Source organism: Danio rerio, chromosome 5 (genome assembly GCF_052040795.2).
Source record: "Danio rerio strain M-AB ecotype USA chromosome 5, GRCz13ab, whole genome shotgun sequence".
In the NCBI taxonomy this organism is placed as follows: Eukaryota; Metazoa; Chordata; class Actinopteri; order Cypriniformes; family Danionidae; genus Danio; species Danio rerio.
Window position 1 is genome coordinate 36,612,723 of NC_141025.1, and position 17,031 is coordinate 36,629,753.

Consider the following 17,031-nt stretch of genomic DNA (forward strand, 5'->3'; position numbering starts at 1 on the left):
GACCCCAGATTAATAAAGGGACTAAGCCGAAAAGAAAATGAATGAATGAATAGATGATATCCACGCATAATTATAATGAATGTTGATTAATTGCTAGTTACACAATATAAGATCTACTGAAAAATGTTGCAATCCTATAACCTTGTTTGGAAAAATGTTACAAGCCTGATGTCAATGGTTGCAGGTTTTCAACATTCTTCGAAATATCTTCTCTTGTGTTTAACAAAAAAAAAAATTAAAAATCAAACTGGTTTGAAAGTAGAGTAAATGATGGTAACATTTTTGAAAGAACTTTTTCTTTTAAGGTTCCTAGTTATTAATTTCTGTATTATACATTATAAATACAAAACAAGCTGTGAAGTAAAACAAAATGAATGTTGTCAAAGTCATGTGCACAATGTAAAGTTTCTAAAGTGACAACTGCATTTAAATACGGGACACAGTGGTAAACAGCTTTGCTCTGACATTTGCGTATTTATTATTTATCATTTATCAAGTTAATATTAGAGTGACAAAGGACTTATTACACTCTGCAGCTTGAATAGCATTAACTGACAATGGTTTAGTTCCTTAGGCATTGCGTAGAATGGATTGGTTGCTATCTGCATTTCTCAGGAGTTAATTTGGTTGTTGAATGTAGTTGTACAGAACAGGATTAAGCACTTGAAGGTAAATTGAAAACCCGAGTTAACCTGCAGTGTGTATATATGTAGTCAAGCTGTTAAGATGGATGTTTTTTCAATAGTTCACCTTTCCACAAATCTTACTTTTATTGTCAGGCACGCTGATTGTTTGTTTAAAAATGGCCTGAACATTCAACACTCAAATGTGAATGGAAAATGAGGTGAAAATGGAGAGAAAAACAAAGGTGACGATGAGATTTCATAGGTTTTTAAGTATGAACGGACGTAATGCATCGCCTCAGCTCTCAGTCACAAGCCTTTTTATACATATATATTTTACTCTGTCCTTTATACAAAGGTATTATAATGTACAAAGTTTGACCACTTGTTCTGTCAGCCGAGAAAATATGAGAAATATGCCCTTCTCCTAATCTCTGTCATTTTGCTCACTTTTTCCTTCCCCGCTATGTGTGTGGTGACAGAATTTGCTCCATCATCAGAACAGAATAATGATCCTGAATGACTCTCTTTAACTCAGAATCTTTCCATCATTCCTTAAGGAATAAAGCAGTTATTATCCTTCATTAGAGACCTGGCACTTGCATTAGGATAATGTCACCTCTACTTACCACCGTCATTTGACCACTGACGCACACAAGCTTTCAATTGAGCATTTCCACAGGGAATGTCACCTGTTATCTCTGAGTGCTGAACCCGCAAATGACATTTCCAATTTAGCAGCCACACACCGGACAATTGATGCAAAACTTCTGAGAATTTTAGCTGCCGGCCACACTATTTTTATTCTGTTCAATCGTCTCTACGTACCAGTGTGCACCCATTACTCGTATATTTTCCGTGCTCGAGAGCTGCTATGCGTGTTCCGTTCAAATTACTGCTAATGGACTTCATATTTTTGCTCACAATTGGCATTTCGATGTAAAAAACGAGTTCCACATTTGCAGTATATTTGTTTTCTTCTGCTGATATAACAGAGAACAGAACTTTTATGCCAGTGTTTTGTCATGCCATTAGTTTATGCTGTTGTTTTTATTTTCTAGGTTTGACGGAGGGAGGAGTGACATTTTCCCAATGGAGTTTTTCCTTCCTCCACAAAGGACCTGCCTAATCTGCTCTGATGAAGCATCTGGGTGTCACTACGGAGCCCTCACTTGCGGAAGCTGCAAAGTGTTCTTTAAGAGAGCTGCTGAGGGTAATATAAACACACCTATTATAACTGAAGTCGGCCTTTTGGATTGTATTAGTGGCTAAATATATTCACCAAATGTGAGGAGTGTATGTGCTTTAATTAGAATTTTTAATAACAGCTATAAACTGTCATTAAAGCTGCATTAAAAGCTGCCATAGCCTTTTTGTGAATTAATATACGTTTGACCATGTGTCCAGTGCAGCTTTTATTGTTTTTCATGATTTCGATTTAAATGAGAATAGTTGGCACTTCACACACAGGCATTCAGTCAAAGAGAGAAAGAAGGCAACACTTTGCATCTTGTGTTGGTGCTTGAGTTAAAGTGCACATACACTAATAAAATATTACTCCAGTAAAAGTATAAAGTCCTCACTCTGTTTTACTTGATTCAAAGTACAAAAGTATAAAGGTGGGGGATGGGTGGATATGTAATGTATTTTCTGTTTGGAATATAGTAAGTGAAAGTTTCCTAAAATAAAAATATATACTTCAGTTTAATACAACAGTGAATTAAAAATACTTATTTGCTCTCCACCACTGGCATCTTGACAAAAATTTGGGACACATTCCTTCTCCATTATTTAATCCAAAAGAAGGATTTGCTGTTGAAATCTAATACCTGAAACCCTAGAAAGTACGGCCTTGGTTGTAAGTTGTGTAAAGGCATACATTTTAAAAACGTAATCAGTTAGACACAAACATCTAGCTTAAAGTGAGATCACCATAGATTTATGCAAGTCTCTTGCCGTATTACTTTTTTTCAGTTTCAACCCAGTATGACTTTCTTTCTTGAACACAAAAAGAGATTGTAAGGAGAATGTTTAACAATGATGATGGCCAGCACAGGGACAGTTATGAGCTCAATTCACTTTCAAGGTATAAAGAAACTTAGAAATTCTGCTTCCATTTATGTTCTGAAGTGCATACAATTAAAAGTATTTATTTATTATATATTACGAGTTATATTATGACTGTGTGTTTAATAATAATAATAATAATAATAATAATAATAATAATTAAATAATTTATATATATAAAAGCTCAGCTGGGTCAATTGGTGTTTCTGTGTTGAGTTTGCATGTTCTCCTGGTGTTCGCGTTGGTTTTCTTTGAGTGCTCCGATTTCCCCTCAAGACATGTGGAATAAGTCATTTAAATAAGCTAAATTGTCCATATAGTGTATGTGTGTGAATGAGTGTGTATGGATGTTTCCCAGTGATGGTTGGTGGTTTATCCGCTGTGGCGACCCCAGATTAATAAAGGGACTTGGTTGAAAAGAAAATGAATGAATGAAGAAACATAAAGGGTGACATGGTGGCTCAGTGGTTAGCACTGTCGCCTCACAGTAAGAAGGTCGTTGGTTTAAATCTCAGCTGAGTCAGTTGGCATTTCTGTATGGAATTCACGTGGGTTTCCTCCAGGTGTCCTGTTTTCCCGCACAGTCCAAAGACATGCACTATACGTGAATTGGAGAAAATAAATTTGGAGCATTGTTTGAGTGTTTGAGAAAATGTGTGTGTATGGGTGTTTCCTAATACTGAGAAGAAAATGAATTAATAAATAAATAATAAAATAAAGTTGAAAAACAATAATAATTATATTTTAACAAAGATTCATTAATTGGACAGAAACTGATGTGAATACCTTACAAAACCTTAACCTAACTTTTTTTATTTACTGTAATAACAAAATCCTAAATAATGCAACACAGATTCCATAAAAATATGAAGTAACACAACTGTAAGGTTGATGATAAAGTAAATGCAGTAGTAGGGGCCAAAGGAAAATGAATGAATGTTTCTTGAGGACAAAGTGACAGATCATGTGAAACTAAAAACTGGAGGAATGACATCATACCATATATCATATCACAACAACTATTAGTGTTATAATTTGTTTTCAAATTATTAGTCAACAACATAAACATTGTGTGACTGTGGTTGCTGTTAGTTTGTGTTGGCATTAATCACTATAAAACTTCAGTATAATAAAAATAAATGTTTTCTGAGCAGGCACTAAGCCGAAGGAAAATGATTAAATGAATGTTTCTTGAGCACAGAGTGACAGATCATGTGAAACTAAAGACTCCAGGAATGATGCTGAAAATTCTGTTTGGCCATTAAAGGAATAAATATTTTATCAAATAAAATATTTATCAAAAGCTGCAATCCACAAGTTTTGCCTCTTTGTCTACATTTCCGCTTGACACCTGCAACAGCAGTTAAAAGCGGAGTACATCATCTTTACGTGGCTTGTGCGTTGACTCGGCTCTTCAAAGTGGATGAATTTAATGTTTGGTGGAGTTTGTCTGGCTGTCAGTCACCGCACCAGTGTAAATACTCCACATCACAACCACAGATTCTACATCTTCGTAGTACTGCATGACCCAAATAAGAATTTGTCGCTTTGGACAGATGTATCTTTAATAGATATGTACATCGCACTACCAGTGTGATGAAGTCTAATGATCGCTTAGCTCATATCACATCAACTATTAGTGTCATAATTTGTTCTCAAATTACAGATGAATTAATGACACAAAGACAAATGGTGGCAAGCTCATATTTCCTGCCTATTAATACGACTTAAGTTAGAAAACATAGGCTGTTTCTCAATTCTAAGAACACTGAGAATGGACTCGTGTTCTTGTGGAGACCGGTCTTGCCAAGTTACATCGGAAGAACAAACTTGAGAGACTGCAAGAACTGAAAACGCATCCTGTGAGAAATGAGATGCTGCGTTCTTCCTCATGGTCACATGACCATCTCATGTTTTTAACGAAAACTATTTAAACATTACCGCATTCATACAATGATTTATTGTTTTTCTCCTTTTCACAGTATATACTATGCATAAAGACCTTACAAACATGCGTTGCACAATACAAATAAAACAAGTTTTTAGACAAATTTCAGCAAATGCACACCCTAATGTGTTTATGCCTTTATTAAGATATTCATGGTAATGTTAACTTTCATCGTTTCATTTAGGAAAACTCCTGAGACAAATAAGTCATGTTTATGAACTTTAATAATAAATCTATGTAAGATGCTGCGCCTCCCACCTCCTTTACTCAGCCTCAATGACTTCTGGGACTTCTCAAGCTAATTTTGCCCTCAAGTCAGCGTCGATGCATCTCCGATATCTAGAACATGTCTGGGAACTTTCACATGTCCTCCGTTCTTGCGGTCTTGAGTTTTGGAACTGAACAGAACACTGAAGAACACTCATTAAGAAAAATTTACAAGCTGGACTGCAACTTTAAATATTAATATAAAACAATTATTAAATTTAATAAATATCAAAGTGTTCTGTAGAAAACTGTTTTTTAAAATTATACACAGTTCGACAGCTAACAGTAGCTTTGATTAATTTAAGACTATTCTTTAACCAACCTTAAAGTTTTGAAAGACAGTGTACCAATTGTGTGTCATATCAATTTGGAATAACATGTCTGGAGGAAATAAATCTACTATGTGTAAATAAATTCACATACAGTTGAATTCAGAAATATTAGCCCCTGAATTATTAGACCCCCAATTTCTGTTTAACAGAGAGAAGATTTATTTAACATATTTCTAAACATAATAGTTTAATAACTCATTTCTAATAACTGATTTATTTTATCTTTGAACATTCATTTATCCATTTTCCTTTGGTCTTATTCCATTTATTCATCAGGGGTCGCCACAGCGGACTGAGCCGCCAACTTATCAGCACATATTTTATGCAGTGGCTGGCCTTCCAGCCACAACCCAACTCTGTGAAACATCCATACACACTTTTTATCTTAGACCACCATGATGACAGTAAATAATATTTAACTAGATATTTTTCATGACACTTTTATACAGTTTAAAGTGACATTTAAAAGCTTAACTAGGTTAATTAGGTTAACTAGGCAGGTCAGGGTAGTTATTGTATAGTTATTGTATAACGTATAAGGCAAGTTATTGTATAACGATGGTTTGTTCTGTAGACTACTGAAAAAAATATAGCTTAAAGTGGCTAATAATTAAAAAAAATAATTTTTATTTTTAAAAATTAAAACTTATTTTATTCTAGCCAAAATAAGACAAATAAGACTTTCTCCTGAAGAAAAAATATTATCAGACATACTGTGAAAATTTTATTGCTCTGTTAAACATCACTTGGGAAATATTTAAAAAAGAAATACAAATTCAAAGGGGGATAATAATAAGTATAATAATATTTGTGCTTTATAAACATACAAATTGATCTAAGTTGCATTGAAACAGCATAACACACACTTTTTTTTAAAACAGACACCCTTTTTGCTTCGCACACCCAAACAGATTGGGGAACAAAACAATTTATCAAAGTTAAGAGGTGTTAAAAGGTCTTGCCCCACAGCCAACAACGAACTTCAGTTTAATCAAATACTGAAATACCACACTAGTATACTGATTCTGCAATTGTTTATAGAGACAGAGAGAGGGAGAGAGAGATGAGAGTTGAGAGAAGTCTCGTTCTTGCCTCCTTACTGTCCTTTATGAATAATTATGGATAGATCTGTAAGTTTTGCGATGACTTTCTAGCTTGATGTGTAATTCTTGCACAACTCCACATCACCGATTACATAACACTGTTTCCAAACAGGTTTCCTGGGTTCAAATAAAAAGCATTTACAAACCACACTCATCTGCTTTGTAAAAAGACAAGATCTTGCTTGCAAAATCTGATTACATTTTGTCCAGTTGTTTGCTACTGTGTACAATCTGTACAAGACAAACTACTGTGTCTTATGTAGTATTTTAGAACCATCTTATTGTTTTTATCCCATGCAAAAAAATTAAAGAAAAGAAGAAAAAAATAAAGAAAAATTATGCAGTGAAGTGAATTGCATTGATTTTGTGCTTGATTTGTTTTTATGATTAGGATTTATGGCTGCCTTAGGGCTGTGCAATATGACAAAATATAAAGCTTATTCTTTCATATTTTACTCTCGTGGTGTCACAAAAGACATTGTTTACAGTAATACATTTTCATAATATGTATATAAGGGCAATATTACACGCCATTATGGTGATTCAGACAGAAACATGAATAACAGCAACATGAGAAGGTTGCAATTTTGAATGTACAATGATTACATGTAGCTGTTTATTTAGGCATATTTTTTTATTTTTATGCTGGAAATATAATCGTTTGCTTTTTAAAAAGTTTTATATAATTCATTAATATTATTTTGTTTTTTTAGATTTAAAAAATTTAAATATACACTTTCTCAGTAGTACTAAATAAATAGAGGTGTGAAACTACACTGGTCTCAAGGTTTGGTTCGATTTCGATTATCATGCCATCAGTTCAGTTCAATTCAATATCATGGTGCATTGACGATGCTTACCATACACCGTTTTATATATTCATTTCACAGCACAGCAATTCTTTTATTAAAATATATAAATATATTAATATACTATTTGTATTACAATTTTGTCCTTTAATACAAAAATTCTGATATATAAACTGTACCTTTTAAACAACACGAGCATTTATAGTAAAAAAAACTAATAATAAATATCCCACTCGCTTGTCTAGTAAATTCTTTCTTACACCCCTATGATTGGTCTCATGCTCAACAGAAAGTGCTGTTATTGGCTCTTATGCGCTGGCGCTCTTCACAGATGAGTGACATTGAAAAACGGCAGCGGCGATCACAGCTCATCCATTGTTGACACGGTGGAGAAAACTCTGCAGACACGCGCTCGTGTCTGTATCCAGACGTATCAGTGTAACAGCCGAGAGGAGAGGAAACATCAAGCCAGCAGGTCAAATGGGCCACAGTGAGAGAGAGAGAGAGCAATAGAGTTTACTTTCATTCTCTCAATCGCAGTGAAATAGGGGCATCTGCTGTAAGTGTCATTAAAAGACTGTCCAGGAAATGCACACGCAGTGGAATTGTGCACAGTTTCTGCATTTTTAAGTAGTTGGAGCGTTGTAAATACTCGCACTTGAGGAAACAATTAATTTTGATGCCCCTATCAATTGAAAATATGATCACCAATGAATGAGTAGTTTGGGGTCAGTAGGATTTTTAAATGTTTTAAAATAAGCTTCTCCTGCTCACCAAGGCTGCATTTATTTAATCAGAAATACAGTACACATAGTATAATTGTGAAATGTTATGCACTATGAAATAAAGACTCAAAATTAGTTTTATCATTAAATTTAATCACTAATTCCACTGATTTTAAAGATGGATTTTCAGCTTAATTACTCCAGTCTTCAGAGTCACATGAACCTTCAAAAACCAATCTAATATTAATAATAATAATAATTATTATTATTATCATCATCATGATTATTATTATTGTAGTAATAAAAGCAATAATGACTGAAGTAGTAATTTCATTTGAAACTATATTCAATAAGGAATAAATACATATTTATTAAATAAGTATTATACAATTTAACAATGTTTTTAAATTTAATAAATGGCGTCTTGATAAAAGGAATAATTTTTTAACTATTAAATAGAATCATAAAAACTTGACCGCTAGTGTATATTATTATCAGAATATGAGATGATTTCTATAGTGATATGAGATTTTTTGTCATATAGCCCAGCCCTATGCTGCTTTATATTCAGGGCCTTTTGTGATCGTATAGTACGCAGATCTAGCCATGAATATCTGTTACATCTCACTGTTATTTTATGTCAGAGCTGACTGCGGTTGTGTATGTTACTTCAGCAGTGGCTCTGTTTTCCTGATTAAGACATACACACACACACACACACACACACACACTCTCTCTCTCTCGCGCACACACACACACACACACACACACACACACACACACACACACACACACTCACACACACACTGCAGAACCTCTTTTCAAATCTCACTGTGCACTTTTCATTTGGCTGTCCTCGGGTGCCCAGAGTGAGGGCTGTGACCTATCAGACTGGCTTGTCACATTAACAACTCCCTCTAATTGGAGTATTGTGTGTGTGTGTGCTCTATTTTTATTCTGATCTATGTTTTATCTCAGTATAAATGTGATGCTTCCAGCTCTGTCCTTTCTGGAGCTTTACTTTGGCTGCAGACTGACTCAAACTAAGTTAAAACTTCTGAAGACTGTCTGTTTCTTCTCCTATAGGGAAGCAGAAGTATCTGTGCGCTAGCAGGAATGACTGCACCATAGACAAACTGAGGAGGAAGAACTGCCCATCCTGCCGTCTGAAGAAGTGTTTTGAGGTTGGAATGACCCTGGGAGGTAAGTTCTTGGGAGAAAGTGTCAGATACTGTATGCTCTATTGCAGCTAAAGAAATAGTTTATTTAAAAAATGCATTCTGGCATTATTTTTAAATCGATCAATTCTTCTTTTAAGCATTCATTGTTTTCTTTAAAGCAAGAAGTCTAATATTTTACATTTTTAAGATGCTGTTTACAACACATCATTAAAAGCTCACTTCAAAAGTGGTTTGTTCGACTTAGTTACACTATTGTCCAAGTCTTTTGCAGGCCTATTACAGTATATTTTGTATCCTTTGTGTGAGGAACAGTTCCAAATTTAAGTCACAGCTCTTCCCCTCCAGTGGGCAGATAACTGCTGTGAATCCTCAAGTTTTGAAGCGAATCAGTCCAATTTGTGAACGAATCATTCAGTTTCATTTGAGAAACTCACAGTCACTCAGATCAATCATGGAAAAGGACTGACTCAAAGGAACAATTTGTCCGCAAAATGACCTGATATGACCTCAGTAGAGTAAAATGACTTATATTTCTATAATGACATAGTTGTGTGAACTATTCCTTTACAGCCCCGGCATAGTAATGAAAAGTTGGCTTGCTTGATCTCTTCCTTTTCTACTCGAGGTTGTCCCTTTTAGTGCTGGAAACAATTTCTTCATATCAGTCTTGCATTGAAATGCACAGATAACATAAATGACCTAAATGATAATTAAGACTTCTTCTAAAGGCACTGCCTTTTTTGGATTGAATACAACTCTGTTAAAAATAAGAGACCCCTTTATTATCATCTCTCAGGATTTGGCTTTTTTGTATGTTTTGATTAAATTCTTAATTTATTTAAATTTATATTTTATGTATATGCTGATGACACAATGTTTTTACATATTTTAACACATTTTTGACAGGCAATTCAGATGAATCGTTTGTTATATTTAACAAACTTTATGTAAAAAAATCTTTTTTCATATTCTGCCACATGCATTCATGGAGACAAAAAAAAAAAAAAAAAAAATATATATATATATATATATATAATTCTAGACAAACATGCAAGATAATTGTTCTATTGAGTGATGCACATGTCACAAAAGGATATATAGACTATTAGTGTTAGGCTGGCTATAATTTTACAATACCACTTAAACCGTGTAGCACAGGGGTCTCAAACTCGCCGCCCACGGGCCATTTGCGGCCCTCAGTGCAATATTTTGTGGCCCGCGCCAACCGCTGTACTCTGACAGAATCAGTGGAGCGGGGAGAGAGAGCGCTCCCCGCTCCGCTGATTCTATACGTACGCAGCGCGCTTGTCACTCAATGCGCGTTGTCGCGCGCGTTCTGATCAGCTGTGTTGTCGCGCGCATACTCAAGAGCGGTGTTATCGCGCGCCTACTGAAAGGCGGGACCGAGGGTGTGTCGCGTCGCGGGAGCACTTTTGATCATTTTGGAAGGGCACTTTCTATGCAAGACTAAAAAGGGCATGTGCTCTGCACAGGTTGAGCCCTATGTGTGCACGTGCCTGCCCTGTTGATATTATAGGTAGATACAGACTGGTACAGACTGATGTGACTGGAGTGGAGTGGGGGTGTTTTATTTATACATATATACGCCTTTTTTTAGGTGAGGGAATGGAAGTTTTGAGTGGGTTCCCCCACTTTTTTCCCTAGGACTTCAATAAGTCAAAGTACAGGTCTAGACTTAATGATGATCATCTTCAAGCCATACTGAGGGTCTCAACTGCTTCCGCTCTAAAGCCAAATGTGGTTCAGATTTGTGAGAAGAAGCGCTGTCAAGTCTCTGGCAGCAAGAAGTAGGCAAAAGATGCCATGTTCAGAAGAACTGTTCATAATCTTCACTCAATATTCTATTAATGTTCAGGACACTTCATGTTCAGAAGAAATAATTAAAACTGTTAATAATGACATTTGAGGACTTTTTTTTGTGAAATCCCTTATGCGGCCCAGCCTCACCCAGACTTTGCCTCCTGCAGCCCCCAGGTAAATTGAGTTTGAGACCCCTGGTGTAGCACAATTGTAGTTCCTAATAAAGTTTCCAGCCAGCTGAAGAGTAACTCAGTAGTTTTATTTATTCAACAAAGCCCACTTTTACTGAGAGTGTTGGCGAATATTTATTTTGGACTGTGTTTACGAAGCTTTTTAAATGCAGTGGGTTCTTAAAGTAGTTCTATAGCAGCTGAGAACATTGGAACAGTTGCTTTGAGAGAGAATGAGAGAATGCATGTGAAGGGGCTGTTCAAATCATCTGTAGGGAAGTAGTGCTGTCACTCTGCATCTCTCCTTGATCTCTCTCTTCCTCTAGGACAATCACTGATGAATTATTGATGAATAATTTTATCTCTCTGGTCTGCATTAAGAGGTCTATCTCTTTAAGGTCTTCCTCTCATTCTCTCTTTTGTCTCTTCCACTAATTTGATAAATCTCTGTGTGATTAGCAGTCAGCAATGTTTAATGGATCAGAAGTAATCAGTTTATTTCATGCTGCTTTTATTGGTTAATTTAAAGTGTACCTTTTTCATCGTGAAGAGATTTCATGTTTGAAGAGCAGGAGCTGTACAATGTTCCAGAGTAAAGGCCATTTCATTTCATTAGGACTTTTTGGAAGTGTGTTTTATAACTTTTTTAGTTTGTTTGAAGCTGTATACTGTAGGTCACTGAGTAATGAGTTCCAATCAGCTTGATTGTGATCGCTGCTTCTCTCTTAGCCTTTCTGTCTCATTCCTTGAATGGCTGAAATTAACTCTAAATCTGTCTCCATCTGACTCAAACACTGAATTAATAGTCTAATTAAGCTGTAATTTAAAGAATATGTCACTGATAGTGCCCTGTACATATGACAACTTTAAAGTAATTTTCTTCATTGAAACTTTAGTCTGCAAACTTTTAAACAGGATGTTTGGGTGAATTGTGCTTATTTTGTCTCATGTACTATGCATCTTCTAAAAGAGGCATAAATGTATAGGTAAGACCTTTAAATTAAATTAGGAACAATTTAATCCCCCTTCACCCCACCAGTAAATTGTGTTTCACAATTCAGCATGAATAAGATTGTACTTTGCTTGTATTTTTTGTGCAATTTGCGTGCTCTTCACTTTTATAGAATAAGTGAAATTTTCAAAACATTTTCAAGAGTTCACGCCTAGCTAAGTTTGGCATGCTGTCATGGGAGAGAGCCCTAAGCTCATAAGATCCTCGAGCCCGGGGCTCCCTCCCATTTGCAGGGCAAGAGGGGTGTTCGAGCTCAAGTAGGCCTCGAGAACACCCCCCTTATTTATGGCTACTGACAAATTAGTAATTGCTATATAGAGATATACTGCTGGTTAAGAGCTTAACTATAGTGTCAGTTTAGATTTGTCAATTCACTTATGATGCATGTCTTTGGATGGTTAGAGGAAACTAGAGAACCCAGGGGAAACCCACGCGAGCACCATGGAGAACATCCGCACAGAAACATCAACTGGTCTGTTAAGCACTTGAACCAGTGACGTTCTAGCTGTGAGGCAACAGTGCTATCAACTGGGCCACCATGCCGCCCTATAAAGGGAAAGGAGGAGTAGGGGTGGAAGGGGGATTATTCAAGGCAATGACTGAAATAGGAAACTCTGTTTTTTTATAGTGAGTTAGGAATTGTCTGATTGGTAAGTTATGCCTTAGCTAATGTGGGACCAGCTGTGATCAATCATAAGCATTTGCTGTTCTCAAAATTAGTTTATAAATAAACTTCACCTAATGTACAAATATGAGTCTTTAAAAATTCTAAAAAGGGTAGGGGCGAGTAAATATGGAGAAGGTGTTGGAAAGTAGTTATAGGACTTTTTTTTGTGAAAATGCTTTACAGCGTGGGACTCAGAAACGATGTTTAATTGATCAAAATATGCAGTATAAACAGATATCAAACATTTCTATTTTATTATATTTCAAAATGTTTTTAAATTTATGTTATTGCACAGCTTAATTTTCACCAGCCTTTATTCCTCAGTCTCACACAAGCATATTCACATAATTTGCATACAGCAAATTGTGGAAAGCTTTGAATTCTTTTCAGGATTCTGATGAATAAAAAGTTCATAGACAGAAAATCCTTAAGGTGAAGAGGAAGCTTGATTTGTAAATGTCGTTGAATGCTCAATTGGCAGTGCCAATCTTTTTTCATTTGACTGTGATACACTGCATACCGATTGCAGGGTATGCAGTGTTAAGTGCCACCTGTTGCTTAATTGTACAAGCTTTGTTTATATTTCAGGTTTTATTATGTATCATTGATTAAGAATGCACACTGATTATGTGCATTGGCATGGGAAGCCGTTCAGAACATTTGGTTTGAGAGATATTTTACTGGTGATATCGATGCTCCACCTAATACAACTAATCAGGTTCCTAACTGTTTTTGTTGTGCCTCTGGTCAGATTAATAAATTAGTTGTCCAACAATGTGGTGACTTCTTTAAAGAATTGTCATTCTGTTTCAAACCATTCAGACTGACAGGGCACCTCTTATGCTGTCTAGTATGTAAGACTCAGGGCCAGTTTGCTTGAATTCATTGTAGAAAGTAGAAACTGTTATGCTATAACTTGCTGTAGAGGCTGATTGAGGTACTGTGTTCTGAGCTATGCTGGACACAGTCACAACAAAAGGAAACTGATACACTTGTGGGTAAAATGCATTGCTGTGGCCAATGTTGGATGCATGTCAGTTATGCTTGCATAGTTGTTGTTGGAACTCAATGCTTTACTTCTTCATTGGACAATTCAAGATGAGCAGAAATACTACAACCTTTTGGCAGTTGGAGCAGATCTCTACGACTTCTGACACAGCTAAGGAAACAGGTTTGACTGGCCCAGACTGCTTTGGCAGAAACTGGTAAAAATATTTTTGTGCCAACATCCTTTAGTTTCTGTACTAGAATTTGGTGCACAGATTCAAGAAGCAGTAAATAGAAGACATTTTGTCTCTGAGATGTATTTGAAGCATTTAGGGCAGCAAACTTCTCTCAGGTGTCCTGCATTGTATTTTCAATATTACCGTTATCATTATTATAAAACAAGTAGCACTTTATTGAGCAAAACAAAATGCAGAAGGTGTTGGCACCACCACGCCAGCCCAGAGCAGTCTTGTGAATTAATTTTTCATCCAAATGCAATTATATTGCTCTGGGGCTCTTCAGCTTCATACCTGAAGGTACACAGTCAGCGCTGTGCTGTTTCCTTTCATAACACTTAAAGTGTCGGAGAGCAATAACAGCTGTTTAACACCCTATCAACAGGAAACAGTTTTACTGTCGACCACCATCAAATACAGAGGTTTCCCCCATATTGATACATAAGCCAAAGCTTTTGATCACATTTGAAGCAATAATATAGTCGTTAATACTAAAACAAGGCCGAGTTGTACATGGTCCAGACCAGTTGCACAGGTTTATCTCCAGGTGCTTCCTAATTCTAAAAATAGGATGAGTGGATCCAACCTGTTCTAGACTTAAGGAACCTCAATAGGTCTTTTTAGACTGGTTTAAACCCTAGGTAAATACAAGGTTCATATCTGAAATTTCGTGCTCACTGTTGGGTTTAAAAATATTTCAGAGTACTGCATCTGACTTTTTTTAGATTCAAAGATGGCTTCTGTATGAATGAGCTCTAAGATTACCAGTATAGTATGAGCAGAAAATGTGATTAGATATCCCTCACTTCCATTTATCCAAGGTTTAGGATGACCCAGGATTAACAATTTCAAAATGTGCAAAACCTTAAAAAAAAAACTTCTCACATGCTAAGGATGCAGATTATTATATTATTGTTTGGTTTATTATAATAGACCTGAGCGATGCCTATAACCTGATTCACACTACGAGTGTCTCACAGCGGCAAAGCCACATGCGACCGTTCATTTCAACAGAGAGTGAGCGACTTCCGGTGACCTCTGTCTACACAACCTTTTCGACCTTTGGCGACCAGGTGGTCGTGTCTATCGGGGGGACAAAGTTGAGAATCCTTCAACTTTATTCAAATGAAGACTTTTTTTAGCGACAGCCTATAGGATCACCAGTAGAGCTCACATGATCCTCTCTCAGCTCACTTAGTGGCTGGTTGTATTTGTTCTGTAAATACCTAAACAGACCAGAGCAGCAGGCAGCTGCAAAGTATGCTAGTTTGAATGAGGCATATTACATCACATGAGGTTTCTATGTTTTCATGTCAAGAGTGTGACGCAGAACTTTCACCAAAAATGTGCGAGTTGCACTAGAACCTTTACAATGTTTGTTTTCTTTTGCTTTGATGATTGGCTACTATATTGCCAGTCTCAACACCAAGTAAAAGAGCAGATAAGTTTGTTGATGCATATAGTCACTAGGTCTGTAAATGAATCACTTGAAGTACTGTCTAATAGTTCAGTTCAATGGCATAATGCTCAACTTATTGCCAGATCTCGGTCAGTCAGATAATCTTTATCTATCTAGATTGTTGGTGACCGCATTTCCATTTGGGGATGTTGCAACTCAGAACTTTTCAGCTATGAACCAAAAAGTGTTTTGGTAACAGTGACTCTAGCATGTTCTCACTCTTGGAAACACTGGTCCCCCTTTGATTATCTTTTTAGAGGTGATCGCTTGTGAGTCGTACCTGTAGGAAGTGAGGTTGTAACAACAGGCTCTGTGGAGACACAGGAAACTGAGGGTCATGTGGAGAAGCACACTGCAACACATTAATATTCTCTAGATGAAGCCAGTATGGCTAGCTCTGCAATGTTTTCAACACCAGTTAAAGGCCAGACATGTCCTTAAAAGAATAAACAATACCACAGTCATGTTTTATATCAAAATGGCCACAAATGCTTTGGGAAAGGGCAGATCTTTATCTCCAGAGGCATGTATCTTCTCGGTTGTTACAATAAAATAGTTGACTCTCTGTCCTTTGCCAATCCTAAACTCTGTGGCTGAAAGATGTATAAAGAAGTGGTTCAATTAATTTGGGACACCTATGGCAGAGCAAAGGTTGACTTGTTTGTCCACAAACAGACAACTCTCTGTCTGATGTAGATTTCAAAGGATGACTTAATTCTTTAGGCCAGGATGTATTGACACACATTTGGGCAAAATCCCTCTTGTATGTGTTGCCCTCCCTACCATTACTATGGATGGATCAAGGAGATGATGCAACCCATTCTGTTTGTAGCTGCTTTCTGGCTAAAATGGTTTCATGGTTTCATACACTGCTTGATCTGCCAAGGGGTGAACAATTCCCCTTCTAATAAGCCCATATTTGTTATTTCAGACAATTGGGATGTGGTAGAAACTAAAGCCTCACACCCTGAATTTGTGGGTGTGACCCCTAGGGACAACTCAGTCATATTGGAATGCTCACAAGAAGTCAAGAACACACTATTGAATGCACAGGTGCCTACGTGTATGTGGCAGCACTGTTTGCATACAAAAGACTGCTGGAAGGTATGTCCTTTGGTATGCATAATTTATTTAAAACAAAAGGTGTTGATTAGAACCAGTCACAAAATGAAGGGACAAAATTGGATCTGAATTTGGTTTGAGTAGTCCCTCCTGCACACCAGTAAACCATTAACCATGTAGCTATTAAGTGACTTTCCTTCAAGTTAGCTTTCTTGTTGGCTATAGCCACTGCATGACTTGTTGGTGCATGCACATGTCAGTCAGTCAGTCCCTAGTGTCTGTGCTGTCAACTTGAATGTTAACAAGTTACGCTGTAGCCAAAACACATCACTCCACAGATCAGACCTGTGTCCAGTCATTTGGCAGAATGTGGAAATGACTGCAGCATGAAGGTTCACTGATAAGTTGTTTGTGTGTTACGGTGATCACTGAAAGGGTACAGCTGAGTCTAAGGATAGACTATCTCACGGGGTGACAGAGGAAATTGTGCATGCTTATTCTAATGCAGGTCATGAAGTTCCAGGCTCAGTGAAATGTCATTTGGTGCGTTCAGTTGCTACCT

At 36.6% G+C, this 17,031-nt stretch overlaps 1 protein-coding gene across 2 annotated transcripts in view; it reads left to right on the forward strand.

The window, feature by feature from the left end:
- ar (androgen receptor) overlaps positions 1-17,031 on the forward strand; it is a 119,593-nt gene that overhangs the window by 44,864 nt on the left and 57,698 nt on the right. Inside the window, exons 2-3 of one of the 2 annotated variants that reach the window (XR_015489808.1) lie at positions 1,493-1,836; positions 8,961-9,077. Coding sequence is in view for 1 of the 2 variants with exons in the window: in NM_001083123.1 (NP_001076592.1) it covers positions 1,685-1,836; positions 8,961-9,077 (269 nt within the window). In the remaining variant the exon portion in view is untranslated. 2 annotated transcript variants of the gene reach the window in all.